The sequence below is a fragment of the Cyrtonyx montezumae genome, unplaced genomic scaffold (assembly GCF_038088225.1).
Source record: "Cyrtonyx montezumae isolate F1298 unplaced genomic scaffold, pur_monq_1.0 scaffold_17, whole genome shotgun sequence".
NCBI classification, from domain to species: domain Eukaryota; kingdom Metazoa; phylum Chordata; class Aves; order Galliformes; family Odontophoridae; genus Cyrtonyx; species Cyrtonyx montezumae.
Window position 1 is genome coordinate 15,694,512 of NW_027071903.1, and position 26,873 is coordinate 15,721,384.

Genomic DNA, 26,873 nt, shown 5'->3' on the forward strand with positions numbered 1-26,873 from the left:
GACCGACGTCCAAACCCCCCCATCACCCCCTCCACCCCATCACCGCCGCCCTTCCCGCACCAAGCCCCTAACGACTCCCCACCTAAGCCCCTCCAGCCCTCCCCCCCATCCGGTTCCCGGCCCCGCCCCGTGACGCGGTGCCGCCGCGGTCGGTTCCGCTCCGCTCCGTCCGCCATGCTGGTGCCGGTGTTCACGCTGAAGCTGAGCCACAAGCTGCAGCCCCGCACGGTGGCGCTGGGCCGGTTCGACGGCGCGCACCCGTGCCTGGCGGCCGCCACGCAGGCGGGGAAGGTAACGCGCGGCGCGACGCGGACCGCCCGCACGCCTCGCTCGGCCGCCGGGTAACCGTCCGTGTGCCCGCAGGTCCTCGTTCACAACCCTCACGGCCCCGGGCCGAGGACGGGCGGCAGCCGCGCGGCTCCCAGCGGCCACGACGCGCGCGTGTCGCTGCTCAGCATCAACCAGGCGGTGACGTGCCTGGCGGCCGGGCCGCTCCGCGCCGCGCCGAGCCGCGACTGCCTGCTGGTGGGCACCCGCACGCACCTGCTGGCCTACGACGTGCACGACAACTCCGACCTGTTCTACCGAGAGGCGAGTTGCGCTGCTGGGGAGGGCCGCCCTGAGGGTGACGCCGGGGCGGTGCCCGCAGGAAGGACGTGCGGGTCCTACGGCGTGTCCAGGGCGGGGAGCGGGACCGTGAGGGGTCTGAGCGCTGTGCGGTGGGATGGGGCCGTGGGAGACGAGCAGCTCGGGGGGGGGCTCGTGGCTCTGCAGCCCTTTAGAGGTGGGAGCGGGGAGCGGCCTCTGCGCACGGGTCACGTGGATGGGGCGGGAGCCGTGGCTCACGTTGGGTGCTGGGAGCAGTGCCCCCAAAGAGCGGTGCAGCACTGGCACAGCTGCCCGGGGAGCGGGGGCAGTCCCCATCCCAGAAGCACGCAGACACGGTGCCTGGGAGCCAGGTCAGCAGGCAGCAGCGGTGCTGGGCTGATGTGGGGATCAAGGAGATCTTTTCCAAGCTCTGGTGACTGCATGATGCTAAAAGTGTAGGATATACAGCTGTGCACGTGTGAGGGAGCCGGTCCTCACCATGCGTAACGCAGCGCCCAGCAGGGCAGGGTCTGGATGTTTTCATGGGCGTTTGGAGCTCAGCTCGGCTGGTGGAACTGTCTCACTGCTCTATCCAGGTCATGCCCTGGGGAGCAGTAGGACATATGGAATAGCAGAGAGCAGCAGGAGCTACTGAGGAATCGGACGCTGCTGGGAGAAACTCCAGGAGGCCTTGGATTTATGCAGCACTACAGCTTCTCTATTTAGAGTTACAAGTGTGCTGTCAGTGTATGTCATAACAACTCAGTTCTCGGAATCAGAGCCTTTGCCCTAATTAAGCTGTTGGCTGGACTCCACATGTCATATATTATTATTATTATTATTATCCCCTTCCCAAATTGATACTTGCCCGTTGTGTCCTTGCAATGCCACTGCTTCAGCCAGACCCACGGGGTGGGAGGGGGGTGCACACGGAGATGTCGTTGTGCATCCCTAGCACTGCTGTGAAGGGAGCATGGGGATGTCGGGAGCTTTTTTATTTGCGTACTCTGATGTCTCACGCTTTGTTTTGTTCCTTTAATGTCTCTCCGTAGGTTTCTGATGGAGCCAATGCAATTGTCCTTGGACAGCTGGGAGATATACCATCTCCTCTTGCTATTATTGGTGGCAACTGTGCTCTGCAAGGCTTTGATTATGAGGGAAATGACCTTTTTTGGACGGTAGGGCTACACATAACGCTTTGACTTTATTAAAAGTCTCTTTTGGTGGCACTGATTTCCATGGATTTATTTATTTTTAATACGATGAGTAATAACTTGGTTAGCTTAGGTCTTTCTTATTTTACTTCAGAGCTTAAACTGTGTTTTGACCTGTATTCATTGCATTCAGGTGGTGCTCAAATGTCGACTGTGTTCATTGCAGTTGAGGTAATAAAAATGATTTACCTTCTGACTGCTATCACTGATACTGAAAACAGCCTTCCTCATTTTAGGTTACAGGAGACAATGTTCGGTCCCTAGCGCTGTGTGACTTCGATGGCGATGGCAAAACTGAGGTTTGTTTGTACCCATTTATTTGTGAATTTGGCTGTTTTCATGGTATTGTAGTGACGGGGTAGAAAAAAAAGATGAGTAAGTACATCTGACTTAGATGAGGGACCCCTGTGAGGAAGCTGTCCCTTTTTCAGGCTGGCAGAAACACACATAGTGACTCAGTCTGCATTCCTGGAACTGCTACTGGCACCACTTGGAGCAAGGAAGGTCAGGCATCTTTGGGTCTTGGCAGTGTTAGTGCCTTGCCTTGGTGAATGGGTGGCCAGTTGTGAAACTGTCTCTTGTGTTCTTGTACCACACCAAAAATAGGGGAGAAATGTCTCGGCTCTTATCATTGCTCACAAGGCACCTGTTTCATGATAAGGAATGAGAAGACAGAAGACCTGATAAAGAGCCAATGTCTTCTTTGCACGCTTGTTTACGTTCAGTTAGAGCCTGTTTTGGGGCTCTAACTGGATGTAACCCATGGAACAGGTCCAGAAGAGCGCCGCTAAAATTATGCTGGAGCACCTCTCCTATGAGGAAGGGCTGAGGTAACTGGGCTTGTTCAGCTTGGAGAACAAGGGAGATTGAGGCTGGGTGTGAGGAGGAAGTTTTTCACTCAGAGGGTGATGACTGGACCAGGTTGCCCAGGGAGGTTGTGGGTGCCCCATCCCTGGAGGCATTCAGGCCAAGGCTGGATGTGGCTCTGGGCAGCCTGGTCCTGCCCATGGCAGGGGGCTTGAAACTCGATGATCTTTCAGGTCCTTTTCTGCCCAGGCCGTTCTGTGATTGTATGATTTTGCCCTTGCTTTGTGGTCAGGCAGCCACTGCTTGTAGGAAGGCAGTGATACTGATGCTTGGTTTGGTGGTTTTGAGTTTCTGTGTTACTTTTGCAGCTTCTTGTTGGCTCTGAAGATTTTGATATCAGAGTATTTAAAGAAGACGAGATTGTGGCAGAAATGTCAGAAACAGAGGTAAATTAGTCCTAGCTAATTTATTTATAGGTTTATTGTAATTGTGGGTGGAATTGAGAACACTGTGTACTTTAAAGCTTCTCTGGAGTGTATTGTGTAGTTAAACAGTTAACTACTTGGCACTGTATCTACCCTTCCGGAGTTACAAAAGTCAAAGTTTAATGTCTTTAATAACACTTGCACGAGGTTTCTGACATGTTTGTTTACAAACTTTTAACCAGGCTGAGGGCATAACTGAGCTGACTGGAAGTTGTGGCCCTGGCCAAAGGTGCTGTATGTTCCTGGAAGGGGACCAGTGGCTGATGTGCTCAGTGCCTTCCGAGCTACAGAACGTCCTCTGCTGCAGTTCTCAAATTCGTTGTCACGGTCGCGATGAAGTCACTTGTCCCATGTGTGTCCCCACAGGGATGGCAGGGCAGAGGGGATCTGTGTTGCACACGGGCTGTACAAACAAGGCAGTGCCTTTGTGGCACCTGCACTAAGAGCTTTGTCCTTGAAAAACTGAGATCTCCCTGCTGCTCAAGTTAGGACTCGAAGAGGCTCAGTTAGCTATTAAACCGCTTACAAAGGGCTCTTAAAGAGCAGTGCAGGCAGTGTTCCAGGAAAGGAAGCTGTTACTGTAGGTGGGATTAGAAGCAGGCATACTAAATGCTGCTGTCTGTGTAATGACCAATCCAGAGTGGTGTTGTGATTTCTAGTGCAGGGGGAGGGAGCAGTGTGTTGCTCTCACGTGTTTCTGGATCTAAGGTTGAATTGCTTTAAGTTCGCACCAGCAGAGCCTTAAGAACTATCTGCTCTGGTCTGAAAGGACACACCTTCACCAAATCCTGAAGGCAAATGTAGGGGATGATAGCTGCACACGTTGTGCTCCTTTTAGAAGGCTTGAATAGTTTGCCTTCTTGGTGTTTAATTCTGATGGAACAGATCACAGAGGATTTGTGATTTGTGAGCTGATAAACAGACACTTTGGGTGGATGGGGAGTTTTGGTACCTGGGTGAGTTCTGCTCTGACACTGGGGTCTCTCTTCCCAGTGTGCTCATGATTTGGAAGGTGGTGTTATGTGGGAAAGGCTTTGGAGAGGAAGGGCAAAGGGTTTGGAAACCATATTCTGTAGCACAAAATCCATGAGCACACTCAGCTGAGGTTAATGTGGATTACCTGTGTCTTCCATGGCTGACTGCAGATAACTTCCTGCAGGACTGAGTTACAAGCACAAGGACTCCGATCAAGGAGGCCATGTGTACCTTAAACCAGACACCAGGGTGCTCATGTGAATGGTGGTGATGAGTGCTTCCTTCCCAGTGGCTTTGGCAGAGGTTGGGGTACATTCACTGGGAATCTTCCCAGTGGGAAGGTCTGGTTTCTGCACGAAGGATTTAACTGAAGGAAACCTTGTGAGCTGCCTTGTACAGGAGAGCAGGCAGCTGCTTGGAAGTCTCCAGCATTAAAGTCTCCAGTGTTTGTGCATGGAAAAGGGCTGCTTTCCAAGTACTGAGAGACCTTGCTCAGTGAGGAGTTGTAAGGTAATGGGTCTTAAAAGGAGTGAGAAACAATGTGAGCTGTGACTCTCAGGTCTTTCCCTGGAGCTGTTACTGAGGTAATACCTGGCCTGGTGTTCTGATTGTCTTCCAGGAGAAGTCCAACTGTGGGAGCTGTTAATTTTTATCATGCTGATCTCAGGCAAAGATTTTCTACCAATATTATCTCTAGGGTTTTCCCAGCCTGTGTAACATTGAACTCCTCAGGTCCTGAAGCTCTAGGGAGCATGGTGTGTGGGGAGCTGCTTTTGCGTGTTAGCGCTGAAGACCACAGGAATCCTCTGAGCACTTGTGCTGCTGTTTGTGGTAATAAACAGTTGGTCAAAGAGCACAGTTTGAAGGCAGTTCTGCTATCTTTGCTGAGTTGTGTGTTAAAGCTGGCAACACAGCTTGTGTGAAGAAACCCTGCCAGGCCTTTGGTAGGGTTAAACTGGGTCTTAAAAACAGTTGCTTTGATATTTTGTGCTCCACACAGTAGTTGTAATTACAGTTGAATTCCAATAGAGTTCAGTTCACGTGGAGGAGATTGTAGTCTGTTCTCTGCCACTTGGGAGTGCCAAAGTTGGTGTGCTCTCACTATTGTGCTCTCTCTCTGTCCCTTTCCCCTCCAAGACTGTGACTGCACTCAGCCCCATGTATGGCAGTCGCTTTGGCTACGCTCTTTCCAATGGCACGGTCGGAGTGTACGACAAGACGTCCCGCTACTGGAGGATTAAGGTCAGTCCTGTGTTGGGTATCACCACTGAGGGCTTGAAGTCTCCAGGGGTGCTAATTCTGTTTGTTGGTGCTTCCCAAACTCGTTAGATGATTTGAAATGTTCTACTGAGCATAGTTTGTATGTAATGTAATTAATGTGATCATCGTATTACAAAACCTACCTGTTTTTATAGATAACAAGCAAAATTAACCATATATCAGTTCTTTTGGGACTGTTGGAGATGACTTAACACTGCAAAAACCATGTGCTTTAGGCATGCTGCAGCATTGAAGTGAACAACCAGAGATTCAGCAGAGAACTGCGAGCTCGCTGTTGGGAAGTGCCTCTGGCTGTTGTTAAATCAATAAGCTGTTCTCCTGACACTGAACGTGTCTTACACTGTGTGTGTTCAAAGCCAATTTTTCCTTTCTGTGGACTCGTTCTCCAGAGTCTTGCATGTGTCGGGTTAGAAGGTGCACCCGAGCACAGTTTGTGCTGTGTTTTCTGTCCTCAGTCTAAGAACCATGCGATGAGCATCCACGCGTTTGACCTGAACGCTGACGGTGTGTGCGAGCTGATCACCGGCTGGTCCAACGGCAAGGTGAGTCTGTGCTGGTGGAGCAAGGGGCTGCGGGCCTGGAAAGTGTGTCAGAACCAGGCTGCTGAGTGGTCTCAAGCAGAACAGATGAAACATTAAAAAGACCGCTGAGGAGCTGTCATAGTAAACCTGGTTTGTCTGGGAAGTCCTTGCCAAATGCAAGAAGAGCCAGAGAAAACCTTCCTCTGCTTACTTCAGGGTGAATTGCTAAGGTGTGGTGAGCTGTTTCTATGGCAGCAAAGATCATATGCAATGTCCCAGAGCTCTCCTGTGTCTCTTCTCAGCTTTGTCTTGAGCGCATGCTAATCATACTGTATTTCCTGAATGTGCTCCAGCTACAGGGGAAAATGAGCAGTGATGTAAGAGGGGAGCGGCATCGGTCCCGGCCGTGGCAGGATTAGTGTAAATCCATCAAAGTGTTATTTAATATGAGTCGAGGCGTTCTGTACAGCTCAGTCTGGTCTCTTAAGCCCTCTGCTCGGTGTTCCCCTTTGCCAAAAACGATTGTTCTAGTTGCCAATTCTCTCTTGGATGCAGCTTGCCAGTTTTTGTTTTTTTTTTTTGGTAAATCTCCTTTCGTAGCACCTCTCATTACTCTCATTAGCCTAGGGGAATTTAATTAACTTCGTATCAAGCTGGCAGCCTGGAGCCCAGATATGTTGTAACTTATGTTGGATTAGGTGTATAACTCTGTTAAAGTGAGAACCCCTCCTCGCTTTATGCCTTTTGCTGTTCTTTCAGCTGGCAGGCCCTTCCCTGCCTGCTGGTCTGAAGCAGCCCCAGCTTTTGGATGGAGCACTGCACAGAGCTGAGCCCTCTGCTCCATCCTTCTCCCTCCAAAGATAATTAAAGCTTGTTCATCAGTCCAGGACAGCAGCTCAACCAAAAAGCTGTAAATGCTGCATTAAGGCTATGTCCAGTTTGCTTCCATCATTGCATCCACACGTGCACAGCCTTCCCTGCGTAGGCTCACAATCACCTTTTCTTCCTTCCTGCTCTTTGTAGCTTAGGGAGGCATCTCTGCAGAGCAGTTCCTTTGGGCTGAACTTGTCTGGAGTTTGCTTCCTGATAACAGATCTTCCACCTGTGTCCCTGTGCTCAGCAGAACTGCAGCTCCACTCGTGGGGCTGGCTGGTGGTGAACAGCACCACGCTGTGTGTGTTGGAGCTAGCTTTGCTGTTCATGCCATGTCCTGGGTTTTGCTGTTCCAGGTTGACGCACGCAGTGACCGAACTGGGGAGGTCATCTTTAAGGACAACTTTGCTTCCTCGATTGCAGGAGTGGTGGAGGGGGATTATAGGATGGATGGGAGCACCCAGTTAATCTGCTGTTCGGTTGATGGTGAAGGTAGGAGAGTTGTTCAGGATACTAATTTAACACACAGCAGTGTCAGGCATATCACGTCATCTCAGATGAGCTAACTGTTCCGTAGGTATTTGTGTGTGCCAAATTCCCTTGGTTTTATGTGAAGTGAAGGGAATTTTGTGTTAGGCTACCTGCAAACAGGATGTCAAAGTTGTCTCTCTGTGGTAATCAGTGTGTCATTACGATCCGAGGTGCCATCAAAATTTATTTGCCTAAATGAAGAAGTCCCATCCTAGTAAAAGCAAAAGATACATACTCGGTAAAGAGCACGATTCTTAAGGCAACAGCATGAAAGATGAGTATTTGGGAAATCTTTTTTCCTTTATAATTCTTTGGTTGCTTAACAGTGGCTAAAGGGGGGGAGAAAAGTAAGGGTGTATATGCATTGTGGCTTTGTGAATAGTTATAGAAATTTTGGATGTTAACAGCCCTTTGTTTCCTGGAAGATGCTCTTCTGAGACTGCAGAATGGTTTTATGGCACCATTCTTTCAAGAAGTGGCACCTGGTTACTGTGAATGGAAACAGATATATTCCTGCAAGTATCTATGGTCATGTGATGGCTCCAGGAGAGACAGTGGTGTGATTATCCAGCTGCCTGGCTTCGGTGGCCCCAGACAAACATGCCTAGCACGACCCATTTGGAACTAAAGCCTGTCCTTGGAAATCATGCACTGTTTTGCTGTCTATCTTAATCTCAGGCTGCTGGGAAGTGCTCCCTCTGGGCTTCAGCACATAAGTCCCATCCCAGGTGTGCTGACGCAGGCTGTAGGCAGTTGTGAAGGTACCTTGTCCTTGTTGGGCAGTGTGCTTGGTACAAGTGTCAGATCTTTGTGTGTGTTTGTTTCTGTGCAGTGCGGGGCTATCTGCCAGGAGGTGAGGAGATGAAGGGAAACCTGATGGATACGTGTGCTGAGCAAGACATGATCCGAGAACTTAGTCAAAAGAAACAAAATCTCCTGCTGGAATTAAGAAATTATGAGGAAAACACAAAGGTACTGCTTAAACAGTGTGTGGGGCCAAGCCCTGGCTTCCCTTTGCTATAAATGTGGGTGGAGGTCGTGGGGCAGTCTGGACAAGTCAGAGCTGCAACCTGTAATCAGCAGTGAGATTGTCTGCTTGGGATTCCTGCTTGTTCCTTGTGCAAGTGCACAATAAGTCATTATCCTTGCCTCGTCAGCTTGCTGGAGCAACTAAACAGAACGGGGTTTGGTTCAGCCCTGTGCAAAAACTTCTGTCTGAAAACTGTAATTTTCAAAGCCTGAGCCAGCTTGGGATCCAGAGGGGTTGTGTAAGAGCACTGCCAGGGTGCAGGTGGCTCCACGGGAAGGGGCAGAATTAGAGGGCTGTGCTCAGAAACAGTCTGAGGAGAGAGCAGGCTCGTGTTGAAAGAGTAAACGAGCAAAAACACAGAGTGGTGCTGCAAATTGAGCACTGTGACGGTGGAGGTTGTGACCCTGGAGGGTTTGTGCTTTGGAACAGGCCGAGCTGGGCTCTCAGAGGAAGGAAGCTGACGGGCAGAGAGGTGTGATTCCAGCCAGCACCCAGCTGCAGACCTCCCTGTCGGTTAACCTGGGCTCTGACAGCCAGTCTGCTCACGTGGAGCTCTGCGTTTCCACCACCAACGGTGAGCGGCAGTCTGCAAGCACCACCATTCCTCTCCATGTAAATTCATGCAAACATTTAGTTATATTTAGCTGATGATTTGCCTGTCTCCCCTTCCCTGTCTGTAATTTCCCCTCTGTGGCTGCTTTTCTTTCATGGTTTTGAATGAAGCTGTGCTCCTTTGATGGGTTTCAGGAGAGAGGAGTTGGGTGGAATTTGTTTCTTGTTGTGTTTCGTTTTCTGAGGCAATTAACACTTAACTTGGATGAAATGAGTGTTGTGATCCCTGCAATGCTCCTCATGTTGACTGTAAACATGACTGAAGAACACTGTGCAGTTCTCCAGTGAAAGCAGAGGTGCCCACCACTAAGTGCAGGGATCAGTATAGAGGGATAACATCTCCAACAGCGTTTTTGTTATAGGAACCAGCCAACCAAACAAACCCAACCCACCAAAGCAACAGCAGAGCACCTGTCCCACAAATTCCTGGACAGTCTTGCTTGCCCATGGGTGGGTTATGTGGTATGCAGGTAAATGGGGTATGGAATGTGGAGGTTGCCATAGCAGTTGTGTTCAGTAAGTGTCTGCAAACCGTGCAGGTGTTGTGTGAATGCAGAGTCACCAAGCACCAGGCGTGCTGAGGATGCAGGCAGTTCCAGATGTAGTGCTGCTCATCTGGGGTTTGTTAACAATTCGGTTGGGTTGCTTGTCCTTAACTCTGAAAAACATGGTGCCTTGCTGCAAGAGGACAGCTGTTAATTTAGAAACTGTTTTTTTCTCCTTGATCCTAAGACACAATCATCCGTGCTGTGCTGATCTTTGCTGAAGGCATATTTGAAGGAGAGAGCCATGTGGTACACCCCAGTGTGCAGAGCCTCTCAGGTTGTGTTCGGGTTCCCCTTACTCCACCCAAAGACGTCCCTGTGGATTTGCACATCAAAGCCTTTGTGGGTTACAGGAACAGGTGAGGGTTGTGCTGTGAACTCTCTCAGTGTCCAGAGCTAGCAGTGTGTGACAGCAAACACTGATGATGTGACTTCGTACTTGTCCCACCTGAACTGTACCATTAATTCCCAGATGCCTCAATTCTCTCATTACTGGCAGGAGAGCTGGAATATTTTCTTAAACATACTGTTATTCTGTGCTGCTGGGCTCTTCTTCAGGCACTCGTAGGGACCTGCAGTGCTTCAGCTCTGCCTTCAGCGGGGCAGTGAGTGGTTCATGTGCATGGCTGCCTCTTAGGGGCCTGGATTCTGGCAGCTCTGGACATAGTACATGAGCAAACCTGGGGGCACTGTGCCATCTTTCAGACCTCAAGTGACCCTGAACCTGTCTGACCATGGGGCTAGTAGGATATGCCTGTTTTCAAGACAAGGCTTTTTCAGTTTCCTCTTCATATATGCTTAAAAAATCCTCTCTCCTGCTCACCTCTGCTGCATCAAGCAGTGTCCCAGGAAGCAGCACCTGAACAGGGAGGTGTGCTTTGAGTGTGAGCCAGCCACTGCAGAAAAAACGTATGGAACTGAATTCCCTTTTTGCTTCCTCTGCTCTTTATTGCTGCTTTTAGTAGGACTTTGCCAAAACTGGTAATAAATGATCCAGTTACGTAGTAGAATCTTAAATGTAAGAACATATTTTGTTGGAAGGATTCTGGAAAATGTAGGCAGTGGGGAGGAATCATTCAACCTCACACAGAGAGCGGTGAGCCTGGAATTTCCAATTCACACGGCTCCAGCTGTTTCCCAGTGGTAAGCAGTTCACTCCATCGCTGGGAGCTGCTGGTCTTAGTAGCTAAAACAGAACCAGGAGCCCTTGCAGGTTAGTGACTGTCCTTTTTCCTTTGGGATTTCTCCAGCACACAGTTCTACGTGTTCGAGCTGACCAGACAGCTTCCCCGCTTCTCCATGTATGCTCTGAGCAGCCCGGACTCGGCCGCAGAGCCGCTGAGCTTTGTGAGCTGTGCGACGAATGAGAGGCCACAGAGGGTGAGTGTTCGCTGTGCTGCCTGTTTCCTGGTCCTGCTGATAATGCTTTTCATAGCACACAGAGGGATTGCAGTGAGCTCGAGATTTCCAAGAGCAAATACTGTTTTGCACTTCTGGCCTTTGGGGTCTGTGTATTACAGCCTGACTCAGTACCTCTTTTGTTTCTTAAAAACACCTCACTCGAGGCATTCCCAGCTTTAGGAATTCCTGCAGCTGCAGGGAACTAATGGCTTGAGGTCTTGAGGTATTTCAGGTCTTTCTTTGCTTGCTGGCAACCGATAGAATGCCAGTGGCAAGAGCCCTGTAGTGAGTGGTGAATTTTATGAATGAGCAGAGAACAGAATAAAGGCAACACAGTGCCCAGAGGATGGCTCACGTACGTGGCAGGTGAGCAGCAGAGCTGTAGTTTTGATTCTGTAAGGTTTGAATTGGGAGGTAGAGGAGTGATTAGGACCCATCTTTGCCCACGTAACTATGGGGCTCTGTCATACTCACATGACCTTTCCCATATTAAGTGATGAAGGCAAAAAGGTTGAAGAAAACTTTGCTCTAAATTCCTGTTGTGGAACATAGCTTTGCTTCCTAGCTTTCTTCAGTCTCTGGGCCTGGTCTTACATTTTCACCTTTGGCTGTGGTCTCCTATTGTCAGATTTGATTTTCTTGCAAATACTCTCCTGTGGAGCAGGGGGCCAACTGCTCCCATCCTAACGACATATCTTGACATATCATTTTGGAGATGAATTGTAGTGAATGAAGTTCCCAAGATAACCCGAATGGAGCCCTGGTATGCACACATAGGGCCGTTGCATGGCTCTCTAGACTTCGTGCACAGCTGATGGCTGATGCTCTGTTTTGGTTTTTTTTTTTTGCAAGATTGTTATGTGGCTCAATCAGAACTTTTTGCTACCGGAGGATGCAGAGTTTCAGAGTGCTCCCTTTCAGGTTTGCTTCACTTCCCTTCGTAATGCAGGTCAGCTCCTCATCAAAATCAAGCCTGGTGGAGAGGTAAATAACGTCATGGGCAAGGGGAATGCCAGTGTAGTTATACACCACTGAATCTTAAGGGTGGTTCTAACAGCAGGGCTGTGAAAACGAAGGACTGAACAGACAGGGGAAGTACTCAAGTTACGGGGATGTCTTTAGGCAGTGTTAGAGTCTGTGTTACTGCTAGTGGGTAAAATTCCATTGCCAATCAGCAAAGCAAATTGCTTAGCCTACAAATCAGTAGGAAGGCATTTCTTCCCACACAGTGGTTTCAGGGGGCTGCAGTTTGGGACTCAGAGGCTGCCCATAACTTCTGCACGTGTCCTTGTATGCACAGATTCCCCTTTTCCCCACACCTGAGGAAAAGTCCCTTTGAAATTAGTGTCTGCTTATCTCCAGGAAGCCCTAGAGCTTGTGCTTGCAGCAGTCTTGTCCCTTAGAATGAACTGCTTTGAGCCTAAGCAGCTGTTCTCCAGGCAGCCCTGCTGAGTAGTTTTGGGAGATATTTTGGCATGGAAGAGCAAGTTAAATGCTTTCTTGTTCTTTCTGACAGATCTCTATCAGCACGGATGACATTGATTTAGCTGGTGACATTATCCAGTCCATGGCCTCCTTTCTGGCAATTGAAGATCTGCAGGTGGAAGCAGATTTCCCTGCATACTTTGAGGAGCTGCGGAAAGTGCTGGTAAAGGTGAGAAAGAATTGGGGACATAGGTATGAAAGGAAAAAATGAAGGATCTCCACGCTGCTTTTTCTTTGTGTAGGTCAGTCAGCAGTGGCTTGCTAAATATTCCGTGCAAAGGATGAAGGGGTACCCTCAACATTCTGCTTGTGTATGGAACAGGGTCTTGATCCTCAGCAGCTGATTGTTTAGAGTAATGGCAATATGTTGTATGGGAGACTGAGCTGTGGATTTGGGCCAAGGTGTAAGGTGTGCATCTCATCCTGAGCACCCTCTCGTAGGGTAAAAGGAGCTACTCCAGCAGCTGGGCGTGAAGGGAGGGAGGATGGTCCTAGGCTGGCTAAGCTGGGATGTTATTTCCTATTGCACCAGGATGAGATGTGGCTTAAACAATTACCTTTGTGCCCTTCCTCATGGGCGTTTGCCTTGGCCAGGTGGATGAGCACCACTCAGTGAATCAGCGTCTGACTGCTGACATGGCCGACCACTCCAACCTCATCCGCACCACGCTGGTTCAGGCAGAAGATGCACGGCTCCTGGGAGACATGTGAGCAGTTGCCACACTGTGCACTTCGGGTGTAGAGCAGCCAGTCTCTGTTTTCCAAGTGGAAAAAAAAAAAAAAAAAAAGCACAAAAGCATTTGTGTGGTGGGAGGGATGCCCAGTTACCATTCTTTGAGCAGAGTTGGTACCTTGGCTGGTCGCACCACGAGCTGTCATTGAGCTGTGTCATGTCTGTTGGGGAGAGCCAGCCTGGGGGAGGCAGAAGGGCAGGTTTTGGCCTTGAACTATCTCCTGGCTGGATAAAGTGTCTACAAAAATAGACCTTCTTATGTATGTATTTTTAATTCCTGTTGGTACTGTTAAACAATGGGGCTAACCAACATGTCTAGGCAGGTCTGTGTTCCTGTAGCTACAGAGGTGCAGGTAACCACAGCAGCCATCACAGCTGTGTATTGTTGCACCTTCCTATGAAGAGATCAGGAGTTACTATCTTGTCCTGTGAGGTTCAGCTCACTGTGCTGATTGTCCCCCCAGGAAAAACATGAAGACACGGTACATCGAGCTCTATGATCTTAACAGAGATTTAATAAACCAGTACAAAATCCGCTGCAATAATCACATGGAGCTGCTGAGCAATCTGAAAGCAGTGAATCAAGCAATCCAGAGGGCTGGGCGGTTACGTGGTGAGTGTGTGTGGTGGGGGGACAGGAGTCTCGGGTCCCACTGAGGCTGAGTAGATATCTCACGTGCCACCTGGGTTGCTTAAGTGGTAGAAGTGGTCTTTAGTTGCCCAGACACAGCCAAGTGCATATGACAGGGAACGCAATCAGCATTTTGGAAAGGAAGTTCAGAGCAGTTTTCAGTTTTTCTAGGTGGTGTAGAACTCAATGGCTTTGTTTCAGTTCTTCATTTTTAGCCAGCTCAGTTCAAGAAATGATAGCTCCTTTTATTAACTTAAGCGAAGCTGTCTGTCTGTACTATTACTGGTTCTGCCAGCCTTTGGTGAATGATGCGTTTTGTTACATATTTATAGCTTTCCCCTTTCAACAAGTCCTTCAGGCTGCCTTGTAATAGAGCTATGGCAAATTCTTTCAAGAAAGGACTTTATTTTAAGAAAAAGGCAAGGTGGCACTTCACTGCCGGCTTAAAAACGTTCTGAAAGAGACCCCTGCATTTTCATCCTCATACACCTTTTCAGCATTTTTTTTTCCCCTCGTTTTCCACTTCACAGTTGGCAAACCTAAGACACAAGTGATCGCTGCCTGCCGGGATGCAATAAGAAGCAACAACTTCAACACACTGTTCAGGATCATGCGTTCGGGGATCGCATCTTCTTAAAAGCACCGGAGTGGGGAAGTGCAGTGGTGTTTCCAGGCAACAGGACCAAAACCAACGAGCATCTCACTCATTCATTCCCCTGCTCCACTGTAGAGTGAGGTGATTGCAAAGGTTGGAATTTAGTTAAGGCATCAGTCCAGAAATGTTATTTCTGCAGGCTGGAGGAGTGCATCAGCTTTACGTGCAAGTGTGGTATTTATGTACGGCAGAGCTATATCTGTGAAGCATTTATTTTTCACACAGTAACTTTATTTATGTATTTTAATATATTTTGTAGTTCTGCAGCAGTTTTTTTTCCATTAAAACATAGGCTGGTTTGGCTGCTTTTGTTCTGATTTAGTTGGTTATTTGCTGAATGATGACATGCTTCCCTAGCTGTGCTGTACAGTCAGTGTGCTCTCGTATGCTGTGTTGAGGTTACATCCACCACTGGGTTTGCATTGGAGCTAAGGAACCTGGAGCTGACTGAAATCATAAACACAGGACCACGAGTCTGTTAACTTCAGAATCGAGTTTTCGGAACTTGCCTCCAATTTCTGTTGTCAGCTTGTGCTCCTATTTTGTGTCACAGAATCCCTGGTTTCATTGCAGGGATGTGCTGCTTCCCAGGTCACTTGCAGTCTGCTGCAGCAGAAGCACCAAAGGGATAACTTCTGCTGGTTTTATATCCACATGGTCCTGGAGAACTGCTCAGTTCCAGGACAGGAAGGTAGGAATGGCTTCATACCTGATGCTTCCCACACCCACACTGCAGGCAGCTTTGCTTTCAGCTGCATGTCCCATGGCACTGCTGGATAAAGCTGCAGCTGCTGGGATGGGCAAGGGTGTATTTCAGGAATGAGGAAAATAAAGTATACAGCCAGGCTTGGTGTGTAAGAGCTTGCAGTATGTAATGGGATCAGAAGGTCTTGATAAATCTCTTGTCCCCTGGCTCAAAACTGTTTATTAGTTGTGGGGTCTCTTAAATTGGATTAATATGTTACAGTAAATCTGTAGGTTAGAGCTGAAGATAGTGTAGAACCTTTGCCAAAACAAATTTCTCCTGGAAGCTAAAAATACCCTGAGTGGGATGGAGGCTGTGTGCCAGCACTCCCAGCTCCTGCCCTGTTGGTCCTCACTGCAGTGCAGGGAGGAGGAGGCAGCCCATCACCTCTGTGAAGGGCGATCTTGGGCAGCTCTTCAGTGCTGCTAGCAGCACTCACCTCCTGGAAGTGGTCTGTCTCTTACGTGCTAATGCTGAATTAAAACCAGCAGCCCACCATTTGCTACTGAGCAGCCACTGGTAATACATTGAATGGGAAAATTAATTCTTGCAGTGCGTTCTGATCTTCAGAACAGTCCCTTGCCAGGGCTTCAGCCTTTCAAGATGAAGAATTGTGCTGCTTGAATCTCTGTCGCTTCAAATCAGCAGCAGGAGCTCATTTGAATCCTTTAGGAACCTGGTTGTTAGTCAAATCCAGCTTCTTAGTGAGAAGGGTGGTGAGCCACCCATGCTGTTCTAAGGGAGCAAGCTGTAAGACGTGATTATGGAACAGTCTCCTGGCACAAATCTCAGGCTTTCTGCCACCTGCTCTACTTGTTCCCACTGTTTCCAGCTCTTCTTTTGCTCTTCATGTTCAAAATCCTAATGCTTGCTTAGTAACATTTCTGTAGTTCATTCAGCGATCAGAGAGTGCCTGTGATCAGAAAGCAGCTTTCCCATCAGCCTCATTTCAAAGGGCTGCACACCAGGCACTTCCAGTCCCAGCTCTGTTTTGCTCTTGGCTGCCTGTCTGCAGTGCTCGTCAGTCCCTGGGTCACAGTCCAGACCTCCACTGTGGCTGATTTCCTCCAACAACAAACTTGTCATTTTATCTTCCAGTAAAAACAACTCTTATCTTTGCCAAACGTGAAATCTGCATCCAGGAAGCTGAAGTGATACGCAAGGTTTGCAGTTGCATGTTGACATAGAGCAGCCCTTGGCTGGCACACAGCAGCAAGTTGACATAAGCCTGGTGCCCAGCTGAACCTGCACCAAGAAATCATTGGCCAGCAGTCTGTGCTGGGAAAGGTCAGTCCTCCAGGGCTGTTGCATGGTATCCAGCTCTCAGGAAGGGAAGGGGAGTTGTTCACAGCCCGCTAAGCCACTGGTGGGGCACAGCACAAGTAGAAGTGCACGTTTGTTGCTGGAGGTTCACGTGGAAGTCTGCTCGGAGGGCACTGCACCAGGAGTTGGGTTTACGCCATCGTGCTGTGGGGCATTCATCACCTGCCTGGAATTGTGCCCCCACTGAAGCTGCTGAAGGTATCTGTCTTCCCCACAGGGTCCCTTTGCTGCCCGAGAAGCGTGCTGCAGCAGTGCCGCGCTGGATCCGTGCCCTCAGCAGGGAGCTGTGTACCGGGGACTTTCCATGACCTAATTCGGGTTCCGGTTTGAAGTTGAAGAACAAACAAAACAGTGGGAACTGAGAGCTGGCAACAGGTTACCTCATGTTAGCCACTCTTCCTCCAAGTCCCAGGGATCGCTGTTCGCTTTGGTTAATCCTCATGCACAGCCTGCCGTGCCAGCAACTTATTCCTGCGTGTTTACGACTGCAGAAATGACTCCCTTGGCCTGGTCTCTGGTTGAGCTGCATTGAATTGCTTTTGTTTCCAGTCCTGCTAATAACCAGCTCCTGAAGCACTGCACAGCTCAGCCATTGGGTAACAGGAGCTGCTGCCCCCTGCATCAAACAGCTCAGCTGTCTGCTCGCGGGGCTGAGGGTGGCTGATGCAGGAGGCTGTCTTGCACAAAGCTGCTCTCAGCTGCCCACGCTGTGCCACGTTAATCACTTACCTGCTATCCTCCACTCTGTTGGCCTTTTTTCCCCCAGTGCTAACTGCAAATCGGCTTTGTAAGTTGCTTCATCTCAGCCTCCTGCGGCAGAAGGGTGTTTCCCTGTGCGATGGGCTCCGTGACTGCCTTGCTCAAGCAGGGCTGGCATGCCCTCTAGTGTGTCGTTTGTTATAGAAAGCAAAAAGCTTCAAAAGGCACAGCCTGCTGCTAGGCTGTTCCTGACACACCGGACATGCTCTCAAGCTGACAGTGCGGAATAACGTGGTTTCTATTTGTTAATTAACTCACTCCCAGCTTTGCCTAGTTGACCATACCATGAGTGGTATCCACAACCTTTGTTTGGAGCTACCCAAACATTTTTCATTTTTCTTTAGAAAACTCCCATTGCTTGTCTCCTACTGTAGCAGCTCAGAGCGAGGTCTTCTGTCCCCAGAAAAGCTGTTGCTCAGAAAGGTAGCAGAGTGCTTCAGAAATTAACGTAAATTAGTGATTCACAAAGAGTTCTGTGCTCTTTGCAGCTCCTGTTTCTAGGTTCATCCCCTTTGTAAGCAGCTTAAAGCAGTGAAGGAGCATTAAAAGAGAGCAGGAAAGTGTCTGCAGCACACAGAGAAGCCAGCTTAGGGAAACTAGTCAGAGAATAAACAAGGTCACGTAGACCTCCCAAGCCTACGTGCTTCCTAATCTGTTTCAGAATGCAGTCATGGATGGAGTCATGCTGAGTACTTGCTGCCTGTGCCAGCACTACTTGCCTTACTGTGAGCTTGCTGGTGCCCCTGCTGCTAGCTGTGGTCTTACACCACCTCTGTTCTCACACTGATATTACACCTGGAACCAGTGTGATAGCAAACTCTAAACAGCTCTCTCTCTCCAGACTGAAGAGGCAGGAGGAAATGAAAGTGCATACACTTGCTGCAAGCCCAAGGCCTCTGTCGGCTGGCTTGGGTGATCTGAAAGTGCACCTGTGTTACTCCTGAGTACAGAAGTTTTAGGCAAGCACGTGCATGCCAGGGCCAAGCCTACAGCATGGTGTTTGCTGTCCAACTGGCTGTTCTCCTTTGATACCTGCTACCTGGAAGGATGTGAGCATCCTATTTCCAGTGACAGAAACCACGCTGGAGCCCAGCAGGCTGCAGGACAAAGCTGGAACGAGAGGATGTGCTGTCAGCAATCTTCCCACCGTGGACGATATGCCAAAGGAGGTGAGCTGGCAAGCTGGCAGTTCCTGTTACCAGCCCAGCCTCTCCTGGTCTCAGGCTGTAGCCTTCAGATCTGAAGCATGGAGCTGTTCAAGTAAACGCATAGAGAACACAGGAGCAGGTCTCTTCTTTCATTTACTGCTTAACTTGTAAACTCACAGAAGCAGGGGCTCCATCTGGGTCTGTCTGCACAACATTTAGCATAATGAAGTCCTGCTCCTGTTACAGTGCCAAGGCCAGGCTGCCAATGGCAGCAGCTTTATAGCCTCACTTTCTTCCTCTGTGGTTCCACAGAGCTGTACAGCTGGAAGAACCTCTTATTTCCTTGGGCAGCTCCTTTATTTCTGCCACTACAAAAGGTGAACACAGTTACAATCCAGAAAATGTCCTGGGTATTTTGTAACAGAACTTGCTCAACTACAGTTTGAAGCATTTAACTGACCTCTTATTTAAAACAAACAAAATAGTGGTTAGCTTGGGGCCTCGTGTGCTTGTAATTTTCACCCTGCCATCCGATGAGACACTCATCCCTTACATCCCACACGTCTCCTTTCCACAGGAGAACAGCTGGGAAGCTGACACAGCATTGTCAGTCACATGGGGATGGCACCCTCTGTGTACTATTAAAAACAGCTAAGAGTGAATGTTACAACCAAGTCAGAAGGAGATTTCCACTTACAGCTCATAAAAAAGTCACCTGGGCCCCCTACGTAGGTACAGTTCACATACAGAGTGCTCCAGTTAGCATTTGGAAGGCTGGCCTGGGCTCAGGCAGGCCCAGCTGAGTGCTTGGACTGACCCCTGCCCCAAAGCCACCACCACTACTATCTGTGATGATGGTCGCTGTGCCATCACTCATAATACACAAATGAAAAATCCCAAAATCCTCTTCTGCTCGGGTGCTTTTTCAGGCGTGCCGAGCTGCGATGATTGATGTATTTCACAAACTTCATGGTTTCTTTGTCTCTGTATACCAGAGCCAAGCAGTTGTCCTCTGGATTCACAGTCAACAGCTGGGAGAAGTAAGAGTAAGGGGGGAAGTTAGTTTCAAAAGTACATCCTTGGTAACGTTCTCAGGAAGAAAAACATCTTGAAAACTAGTCGGAAGAAAGGGCTGCTAATAGAGATATGGATATACAACCTGAAGCATTTATTAGATAGCAAGGTTCGTTTGAAGAGATTCTAGACTTCTTATAGGTGTGACTGCTCAGCAGCCTTGTTAGTGCTCAACTGGATGTGATTCTTTTCCTTGCAAAAGTGTGATCTCTGCTACAGCCTCGTGCCCACCGGGGTCAGTGACCCCTTGCCTCTTGAAGCCAAATCCAGAGCTGTGCCCCCAAGAGCTACAGCTCAGGTGGGAAGCTCGAGGGTAGGCACAAGGCTCCAGAGCAACTGCTTCAATGTGAGACTATGATAAAGTATAATAATGCCTAAACAATTAATTTTTATCTAATTTGCAGTTGGCAGCCAAGCTCCTTACCTCTTCATCTTCACCTTTAGCGATGTAGGAAGTAAAGCCACCATACTCTGGATCCCAGTCTTAAAAGAGAAAAGAATGATCCTTAGAAAGCTGAACACTGTCCAGACTCCATAGATGCAGCTTTTGTATTCCACTCTGCACAGTGACTGGATGCAGGACCATCCCCAGTTTACCTCCTGCCTTTTTCCCCTTTACGTTCAGAACTGACTTGAAGGCAATGCTACCACAGCCAGGCCATTTAAGGTAGCTTGGCTTTCTGCTCCCCACAGTTTTGCCTCAGCAGTTAGCAAACTTCCAGTACAATTACAATCACATGCCAGGTGGTTTCACCTATGCATTCTTGGCTCATTTAATAAAAAAAAAAATGCTTGTGTTTATATTTTTGTTTTCACCATTATCTAACTAGCAATCAACCTAAAACGCCTAGGCATGCCTAATGTAACTTTGAAAAACCCAAGGCTTTGTGAACGGGGGGCAGTGATAGTTTTGATGAGAAAGGAGGCAGAATGGAACACTTGCAGCAGGAATTCTGGCCACCTGCCCTTCCACCACGCTCAGAGCCACTGCCCAGCAAAGCAAAGACACAGGGGCCTCATCCTTTCCCTCTGCCTCAGCAAACCCACACGCCACCTCCTGGCTGCAACACAGGCAGCTCAGGCAATGCTGCAATCCCAGCCCTCTGTGTAAGGACTACAGGAGTGAAAGATTTCATCCTCATCTTCACTGTTGCCTGTTTACCTTCACAGCCACAGTAGAAGAGCAGGTCGAGAGCAAATTCGGTTGCTTGGTTGTCATGGACTAGAGTGTAGTGCCCGCTGGTCCAGCGCCGCAGCTCCCCTGCACACATCGGGGTACTCGAACCTGTGGGAGGGAGCAGATCATCTCAGCAGCCAGGGGAAACCACGAGGGTGGGCAGTAGCTGACTCCTGCTAAGCTCAAGGCACACGACAGGGAAGCCCTGGTACTGTTCACACCACTGTGAAGCAATCTTTGCCGGCCCCAGCAAAGTGCAAAGGAAGAACAAGTCAAACAGATCTCGTGTTAATCCTTTTCTAGAGGGAGCTCCATGTCCTTTGAACAGCGTGGGGTGGGGGATGGGCAGATACAAGATTTGCTTTCTGACAGCTCCCAGAGGCAGTGTGCTTTGATTCAACCAGTTCTTCCTTTTGTTTTGTTCCCCCTCCTTTGGGACTCACAGTAGAGCTCTAACCTTTCAGAGCCAGCAACCTGTCTGCTCTGAAAGCACATACACTGCAGGGAGGAAAGGCAGCACTGCAAACTCTCAGGCAGATACATCAGAATTTGGAGAAGGCCTTATTTTTTCATGGCTCGGGTCAGCTTCCAATCCATGCAGCCTCAGACTATGACCTCCTCGTATATTAGTTTAAAATTACCCAGGAAGAATATGGCAATAGAAGAGGCAAAACTGTGGAGATAACAAAAAACCAACACAAAGTCTTTGTACAAAATAAGTGTTGGGGGGGGAGTTTTCAGTAAGTCTTGGATTTTAGTTACCCTCCCTTCTAATGTCTAATAACTTGAAAGAGGAGTGTTTTCAAAAAAAATCTGATATGCTTGTACCCTGTGCTTGTTGCAGTACAAGGTGAGATCCAAGTTCCAAGAAAATCTCTGGGTCTGCTGCCAACAACCTTAAGTCAGGATGCTGCCCAAGTCCTTTCACAGTGCTGCCCTACTTACCATTCTGTGTCTCGCTGTCTTGTGCCTCAGAGATGTTGTCAGGCTGGTCTGGCTGACGGGTACTACTATCAGCATGCTGTTCAGTCTCTGCCTCCTTGCTTTTGGAACTGCTATGCCCAGCACTGTCTGCTGCTCTTCCTTCCCCAGCACCCTCATCCTCATCAGAGGGGGCCAGGAAGTGCAGCTTTAGGCCAGTGAAGTTGGAAAGCAGTAAAAACAGGGCCTCAGAGCGCAAGAACTGCAGGAAGTTCTTCAGGATGTCAGGGAGGCTTTCTTCCTCTGCTGTCTCATAGAGTCTGAAAGACAGCAGATAGCAGCAGCAGAGAACCGACGAGAACCACATCTGTGGGAGCAGCACTGGTCAGCGCAGCCTCATGGCAGCTCCTGCTTGGCATGATCAATGGAACAGGACTGTCATTTCTTACCTTTTATTGGGAGGCCCCCGACTACCCCACTGGATGTCTTCATTCTCCAAAGCTTCGCACAGAAGTTGAAATTTCTCTTTCTAGGAGAGAAACACTAACACTTTAGTCTCCAGGTCTCCCTGAGTGTACTGCAAGCAGCCATCCTGCACTCTCATGTAAGGCACTCTCAGCATTTTCTTTAACTTGCCTGTCTCCTAAAGATAGCTGAATAGGAGGGCATAGTCCGGGCAGGCACTGTGAACTTTTAATGGCAGTGACCTAACAGGTATGAAACACTACCTGATTTTTGACTGGGTGAGAATGCAATTTCACTGAGATAAGAACCAGGGGTAATTCAGACCTTCAAGCCAAAATCATTGTGAGTCATTTGTTTCCCATACAGGCTGTTCCTCTATGCTCTTCCAGCCTAACGCACAGATAAGGACACTCCGGTCATCAAAGAAAGGATTATGCATTTCCACCCTTCTGCTTTGCTTCCACCAGGAAAGAATGCTGAAGCAAAGCTTATGGATTTTGATGCATCCCTGCACAGCAGTGTACAGGTAGGCAGTGGTAATCCATCCACAGAAACACAAAACAGCTGAGGCTGGAAAGGACTTCAGGAGGTCATGCATGACATGAGGACACTACTAGCCCTGTGACCACACTGGATAGAGCTGCAGGGCTCACCTTAAGAAAATCCTTCAGAAGAATTTCTGATCGCTCCTCAAATTCCTCCTGGATTTGGGCTTGGGAGTCCATGTCCAAATAAACTAGATTGACCCACTCATATAAGATTTCGTGCTGGAAAGGAAATGCATTTGAACACTGGATTTGCAAAGGTAAAAACATTCCTCTTCGCCCAGCTGCCCACAGGGCTAGATTCCACCCCCACACTCCACCACTTTGTTTTTAATTGCACTGAGAGCATTTGCTGCCCTCACTGCACTACTGTTGTCATGCACAGTGAACAGGTTAAAAAAAAAATATAGATATATACAAGAGGGAAACTAGCTATAAATTTATAGACAGGAATCAAAAAGGAGACTTGGATAAGGTAAAGATTAAAAGCACTAAAAGATGAATGCATCCCCAACCACTGATGTGACCCAAACAGGTATTTAAGGGATGTGAAAGAAATGGAAGTGCAGTTCAGAAGATGCTGGCTGCTCACATCATAAGGGATGTGTGGGCTCCTGGGCAAGGGAGCTTCGACGTAGCGTGCAGGTCGCTCTATTGCTGGGCCATGGAACCAGCCACTCACTGACAAGCGGCACTTCTCCTCTGACAGGATCTCTGACACCTGGAACATCAAGCAGCAAGTCAGCTTAGAATACGTAACATGCAAGGAGTAGCTGTAGTGGGCTACACAGACTCATCCCTTATGAGAACGTACTGCTCGCAGAGAGGAGGCAGCCAAGGGCTACCAGAAGCTGGATTAGTCTCTGTTCATAGAGACAGAGAGAGCTAGCACAAATGCTGATGCTCAACTCCATTGCAGAGCTCTAAAATCCCAACCTGACCTTTTATTCTATGCTCCCAGCCAAATCTGCTCCCCATCTCTGAGAGCTTGAGTCATTCTGTCAAAGAAATAACGTTCAGTTTTCTACCACTGGTTCTATTAAGACCTGGCAAGCATAGGTTGCAATCATAGCTGGCACAGGTTAATCTGGGAATGCAGAAAACATTACAAGCATGTAGGCCAAAGCAGGCTACGCTGGTCTAAGTTTTGACTTTTGCTTTTCAAGAAGTGCTGCAGTACAAGCCACAATGAAGATACCTGCCTGATGCCTTTGGCTCTGGATTCAATCTGTCTGTCAGACTGAGCCCATCTTTTATCCTGGTCTGTGGAAATCTTTGTATTTCCACAGTGTTAAAACATTTCATTAAATTGTGCACTGATGTAAACTGGGCTACCTTGAACTGTTTCAGACTGCAGGATGCTGTACTGTAAAGGTAGTGTGAAGAGGGAGCCACCACCTTCTAACAGGCTGCTGGCCACTATTTTGTGCAGCTTTGAAGCACACACAGACACTGCAACCCTTTTTTTTACCTCCTAGAACTGCCTGGTAGGACAGGAGGAAGAAATAGACTGTCCTAGGAAAGATTGTAGCTGTTGTTGTTACAGAGCTGAAGCAGCTCTTTCCTTTCATGACTGAGCTGTTCTAGGCTACAGGGAATGGCTGTGGTAGCCTAAATCATTTGGGAAGTGGAAACCAGATAAATGCCCATCATTGGGAGCTTGTGAACCTGCTCTGCTCAGCAAACATCCAAAGCTTTATTTGGAATCTGCTGAAGATGTGTACACCACAAAGGCCAGCACCTGAAGATGTGCTAGAAAGTAACAATGGGATTTTCTTCCCCAAGAAGACCAAGCTAGGCTGACAGTTTGAAGTTGGTTTTGACAGCTTCTATTCTCCCTAAAGTCACTAGTTTTTAATGCACAGCATGAGTTCCTATTCCAACTATCCATGCTCCTCCCTTCCCCTTTTCTCTGCCCCACCAGGGCTGTAATAGCACACAGAACAAATAGCCACAACTACAAGAATCAAAATAAATGGAAAAAAAAAACAGCTCCTTGCCTGGTGGAAAGAAACTGGAGACACTTCAAAGAAAACCAGCGTGTTCCACGAGGGCATCAGTGACTTGATGATTTGCTGTGGCTGAAAGTGGTCTGAGGAGAAAGAAAACATACTCCAGTTAATATATGAATTGGAACTCAGAAGCAGGTGTCACTTCTCTCTGACTTCATGGCACTGACTGGTGGGACACTTCAGTGTCAGGGGTGGAGCTCAGGGCTCGATGAGCAATCAGTGCAATTCTGCTGCTGGAAAGGGAACTTATCTCTGTCACTTTTAAGTCCAAGCACAGTTACTGGCATCACTTAGATGGAAAATAAAAAATAAAAAAAAGGATTCATCTCTTCATTGCCCTCTGCTGTCACCCACTGGCTTTGTCTGCAAAGGCTTCCAACCCCTTTGCAAGGGGCCAATTTTATCTGTACATCAGCTCCCCTGAACTAAGGGAAAATTCTTGATCTACTTATCAGAATTGCTGCAAGGGGTGCATAAGATTAATCTCTTTCAGCCATCCGAAGCTGAGCTCTTACCATCTGTGCTAAACAGGTCCAGTGTCCCCCCATCACTTTTCTCCCAGGGTGGTACGAGGTACAGGATGAAAGCAATTCTCCGACCTTCCAGCTCATCATCATGGCACAGCAGTACATCTGCAAGCACACACAGTTTGTTACACTAAGCTTTTCTAAGTATATCTATGGTTAAATTCAGTGGTTTCTTCCCAGCTTTGTCCCTTGTACTCCTGTATTCTTGTACTCCCAAGAGTACAAGAAAGAAGATGCTGTCAGGTGAAAACACAGTTCTTGGGAAGGGCAACAACGACACAGCAATGTTAATTTCTGTGGGATTTCACCGTAATTAGCCCACTCTGAAGATGTGGACTTACAATTCCTGTCACCCACCCCAGTGGCTGTCACTGGGTACAGTGGACATTCCTGGATTTACCAGGGTCCATTCTTTGGTATGCAGCTGCCCTGCAAGATCTTTGTGCTGTAATGGATGGAAGGGGAATCCCTGAGCACAGAGCAACAGTTGGTTGTGCGGAAGACTTAAAAGCAGTACAAGCATTCCCTGCCTGCCATGGCAACGTGCATGCAAGGGGTGAGACAGCCTGGGACGGGCACCCCCACAAGGCAGGGCTCACACCAGCCCTGGGCCTGGTTGCAGCTGTCAGCAGCACGACTACAGTGATGGCTTTTCTGTCAGGGAAAGGTCAGTGGACAGGCTGTGATTCAGCAGGCACTGGGCATGGCCCGAGCTCTGGAGCTCAGGGACAGCAGTCTCAGCCTTTGGGTGGAGCTGCGAGGCCGGTGGGTGGACTGACCGGTGCTCTCATACTTGACGCAGGAGATGTCGATGGAGGGCTCCAGCTCGATGTGGGTGACAGCCTCCAGCCACACTCGCAGGGCTCCACTCAGTGCCTGCCTGGGGAGTGAAGCACAGGGTGAGGTGGGCCCAGGATGCACTGCCCCGAGGACCCTGCGGCCTTACCTCAGTGCACTGACATGGGGCTCCGGCCTGGCCCCCAGCTCCTCGGACTGTGGCAGCGTGGGGAGAGATGGAGAAAAGCAGTGAGGGAAGTGCTGAGGGAAACCTCACGGTTCTCCACCCCTGAAAGGAGGTTGTGGTGAGGGAGGGTCGGCCTCTGATCCCACGTCACAGCGACAGGATGAAAGCGACGGGCATTGGGTTTCTGCTATGAAAGAGCAGCGAGACAGCGGCACAGCTGCCCAGGGTGGGGGGCAGGGAGTCACCGTCCCAGAGCCGTGGGGACGTGACCCTGGGGACAGTGGGCGCAGTGGGGGTGGGCTGGGGTCAGAGGTAGAGATGTGAGAGGTGTTTTCCCCTGGTGATAACCCCGTGACTCTATGGCGCTCAGCCCCGCTCCCAGCCCGGCCCGGCCCACCTGCCGCAGGGACAGCAGGTCGTTCCGCCGCTCTCGGAAGCCCAGGCACAGCAGCTCGTCGCTCAACGCCGCCGCGAAGGCCGGGCTGGCCAGGAGGCCGCGCAGCACTCCGTGCCGGAACGGGACCTGCTCCACCGCCACGGCCTCTGCGGGACAAAGGGACAAAGCCGGCGCTCAGCGAGCGGCGCGGCACCGGGCTGAGGGCCGCGAGACCCGGGGGCCCGTACCGTGTCGGAGCGGTTCCCTGCCGGCCCAAGCCGCTGCCGCCCGCTCCCGCAGCGCCGCGTCCCCGAGGGCGGCACAGAGCTCGGCGGCAACCTCCCGCCGCCCGCGCTTCTCCCCGCCACGGCCGCCCGCCGCGCCGCGCCGTTTGGCTCCCATACTGCCGCTCTCCGCCGGACTACGACTCCCAGCGGCCCCTGCGCGGAGGCGGGACCGCGCCGCGCCGA

At 49.4% G+C, this 26,873-nt stretch overlaps 2 protein-coding genes across 2 annotated transcripts; one reads left to right on the top strand and one right to left on the bottom strand.

The window, feature by feature from the left end:
- The first annotated feature begins 168 nt into the window (after window positions 1–168).
- BBS2 (Bardet-Biedl syndrome 2) lies at window positions 169–14,369 on the top strand. The gene is made up of 17 exons (XM_065733483.1): window positions 169–291; window positions 364–591; window positions 1,641–1,766; window positions 2,039–2,101; window positions 2,978–3,055; window positions 5,207–5,311; window positions 5,806–5,892; window positions 7,101–7,236; window positions 8,108–8,247; window positions 8,735–8,879; window positions 9,650–9,821; window positions 10,713–10,842; window positions 11,716–11,847; window positions 12,380–12,517; window positions 12,943–13,055; window positions 13,546–13,694; window positions 14,243–14,369. The coding sequence occupies exons 1-17, from the start codon at window positions 175–177 to the stop codon at window positions 14,347–14,349; spliced, it is 2,166 nt and encodes a 721-aa protein (XP_065589555.1). The 5' UTR covers window positions 169–174; the 3' UTR covers window positions 14,350–14,369.
- Window positions 14,370–18,826: 4,457 nt separating this feature from the next.
- Window positions 18,827–26,823, bottom strand: OGFOD1 (2-oxoglutarate and iron dependent oxygenase domain containing 1). The gene is made up of 13 exons (XM_065733445.1): window positions 26,652–26,823; window positions 26,425–26,570; window positions 26,010–26,056; window positions 25,843–25,943; window positions 25,052–25,168; window positions 24,525–24,616; window positions 23,117–23,245; window positions 22,633–22,746; window positions 21,964–22,043; window positions 21,539–21,834; window positions 20,579–20,701; window positions 19,841–19,899; window positions 18,827–19,373 (listed from the first exon to the last, which is right to left on the bottom strand). Exons 1-13 carry the CDS (start codon window positions 26,803–26,805, stop codon window positions 19,212–19,214), a joined length of 1,620 nt encoding a protein of 539 aa, XP_065589517.1. The 5' UTR covers window positions 26,806–26,823; the 3' UTR covers window positions 18,827–19,211.
- Window positions 26,824–26,873: the final 50 nt, after the last annotated feature.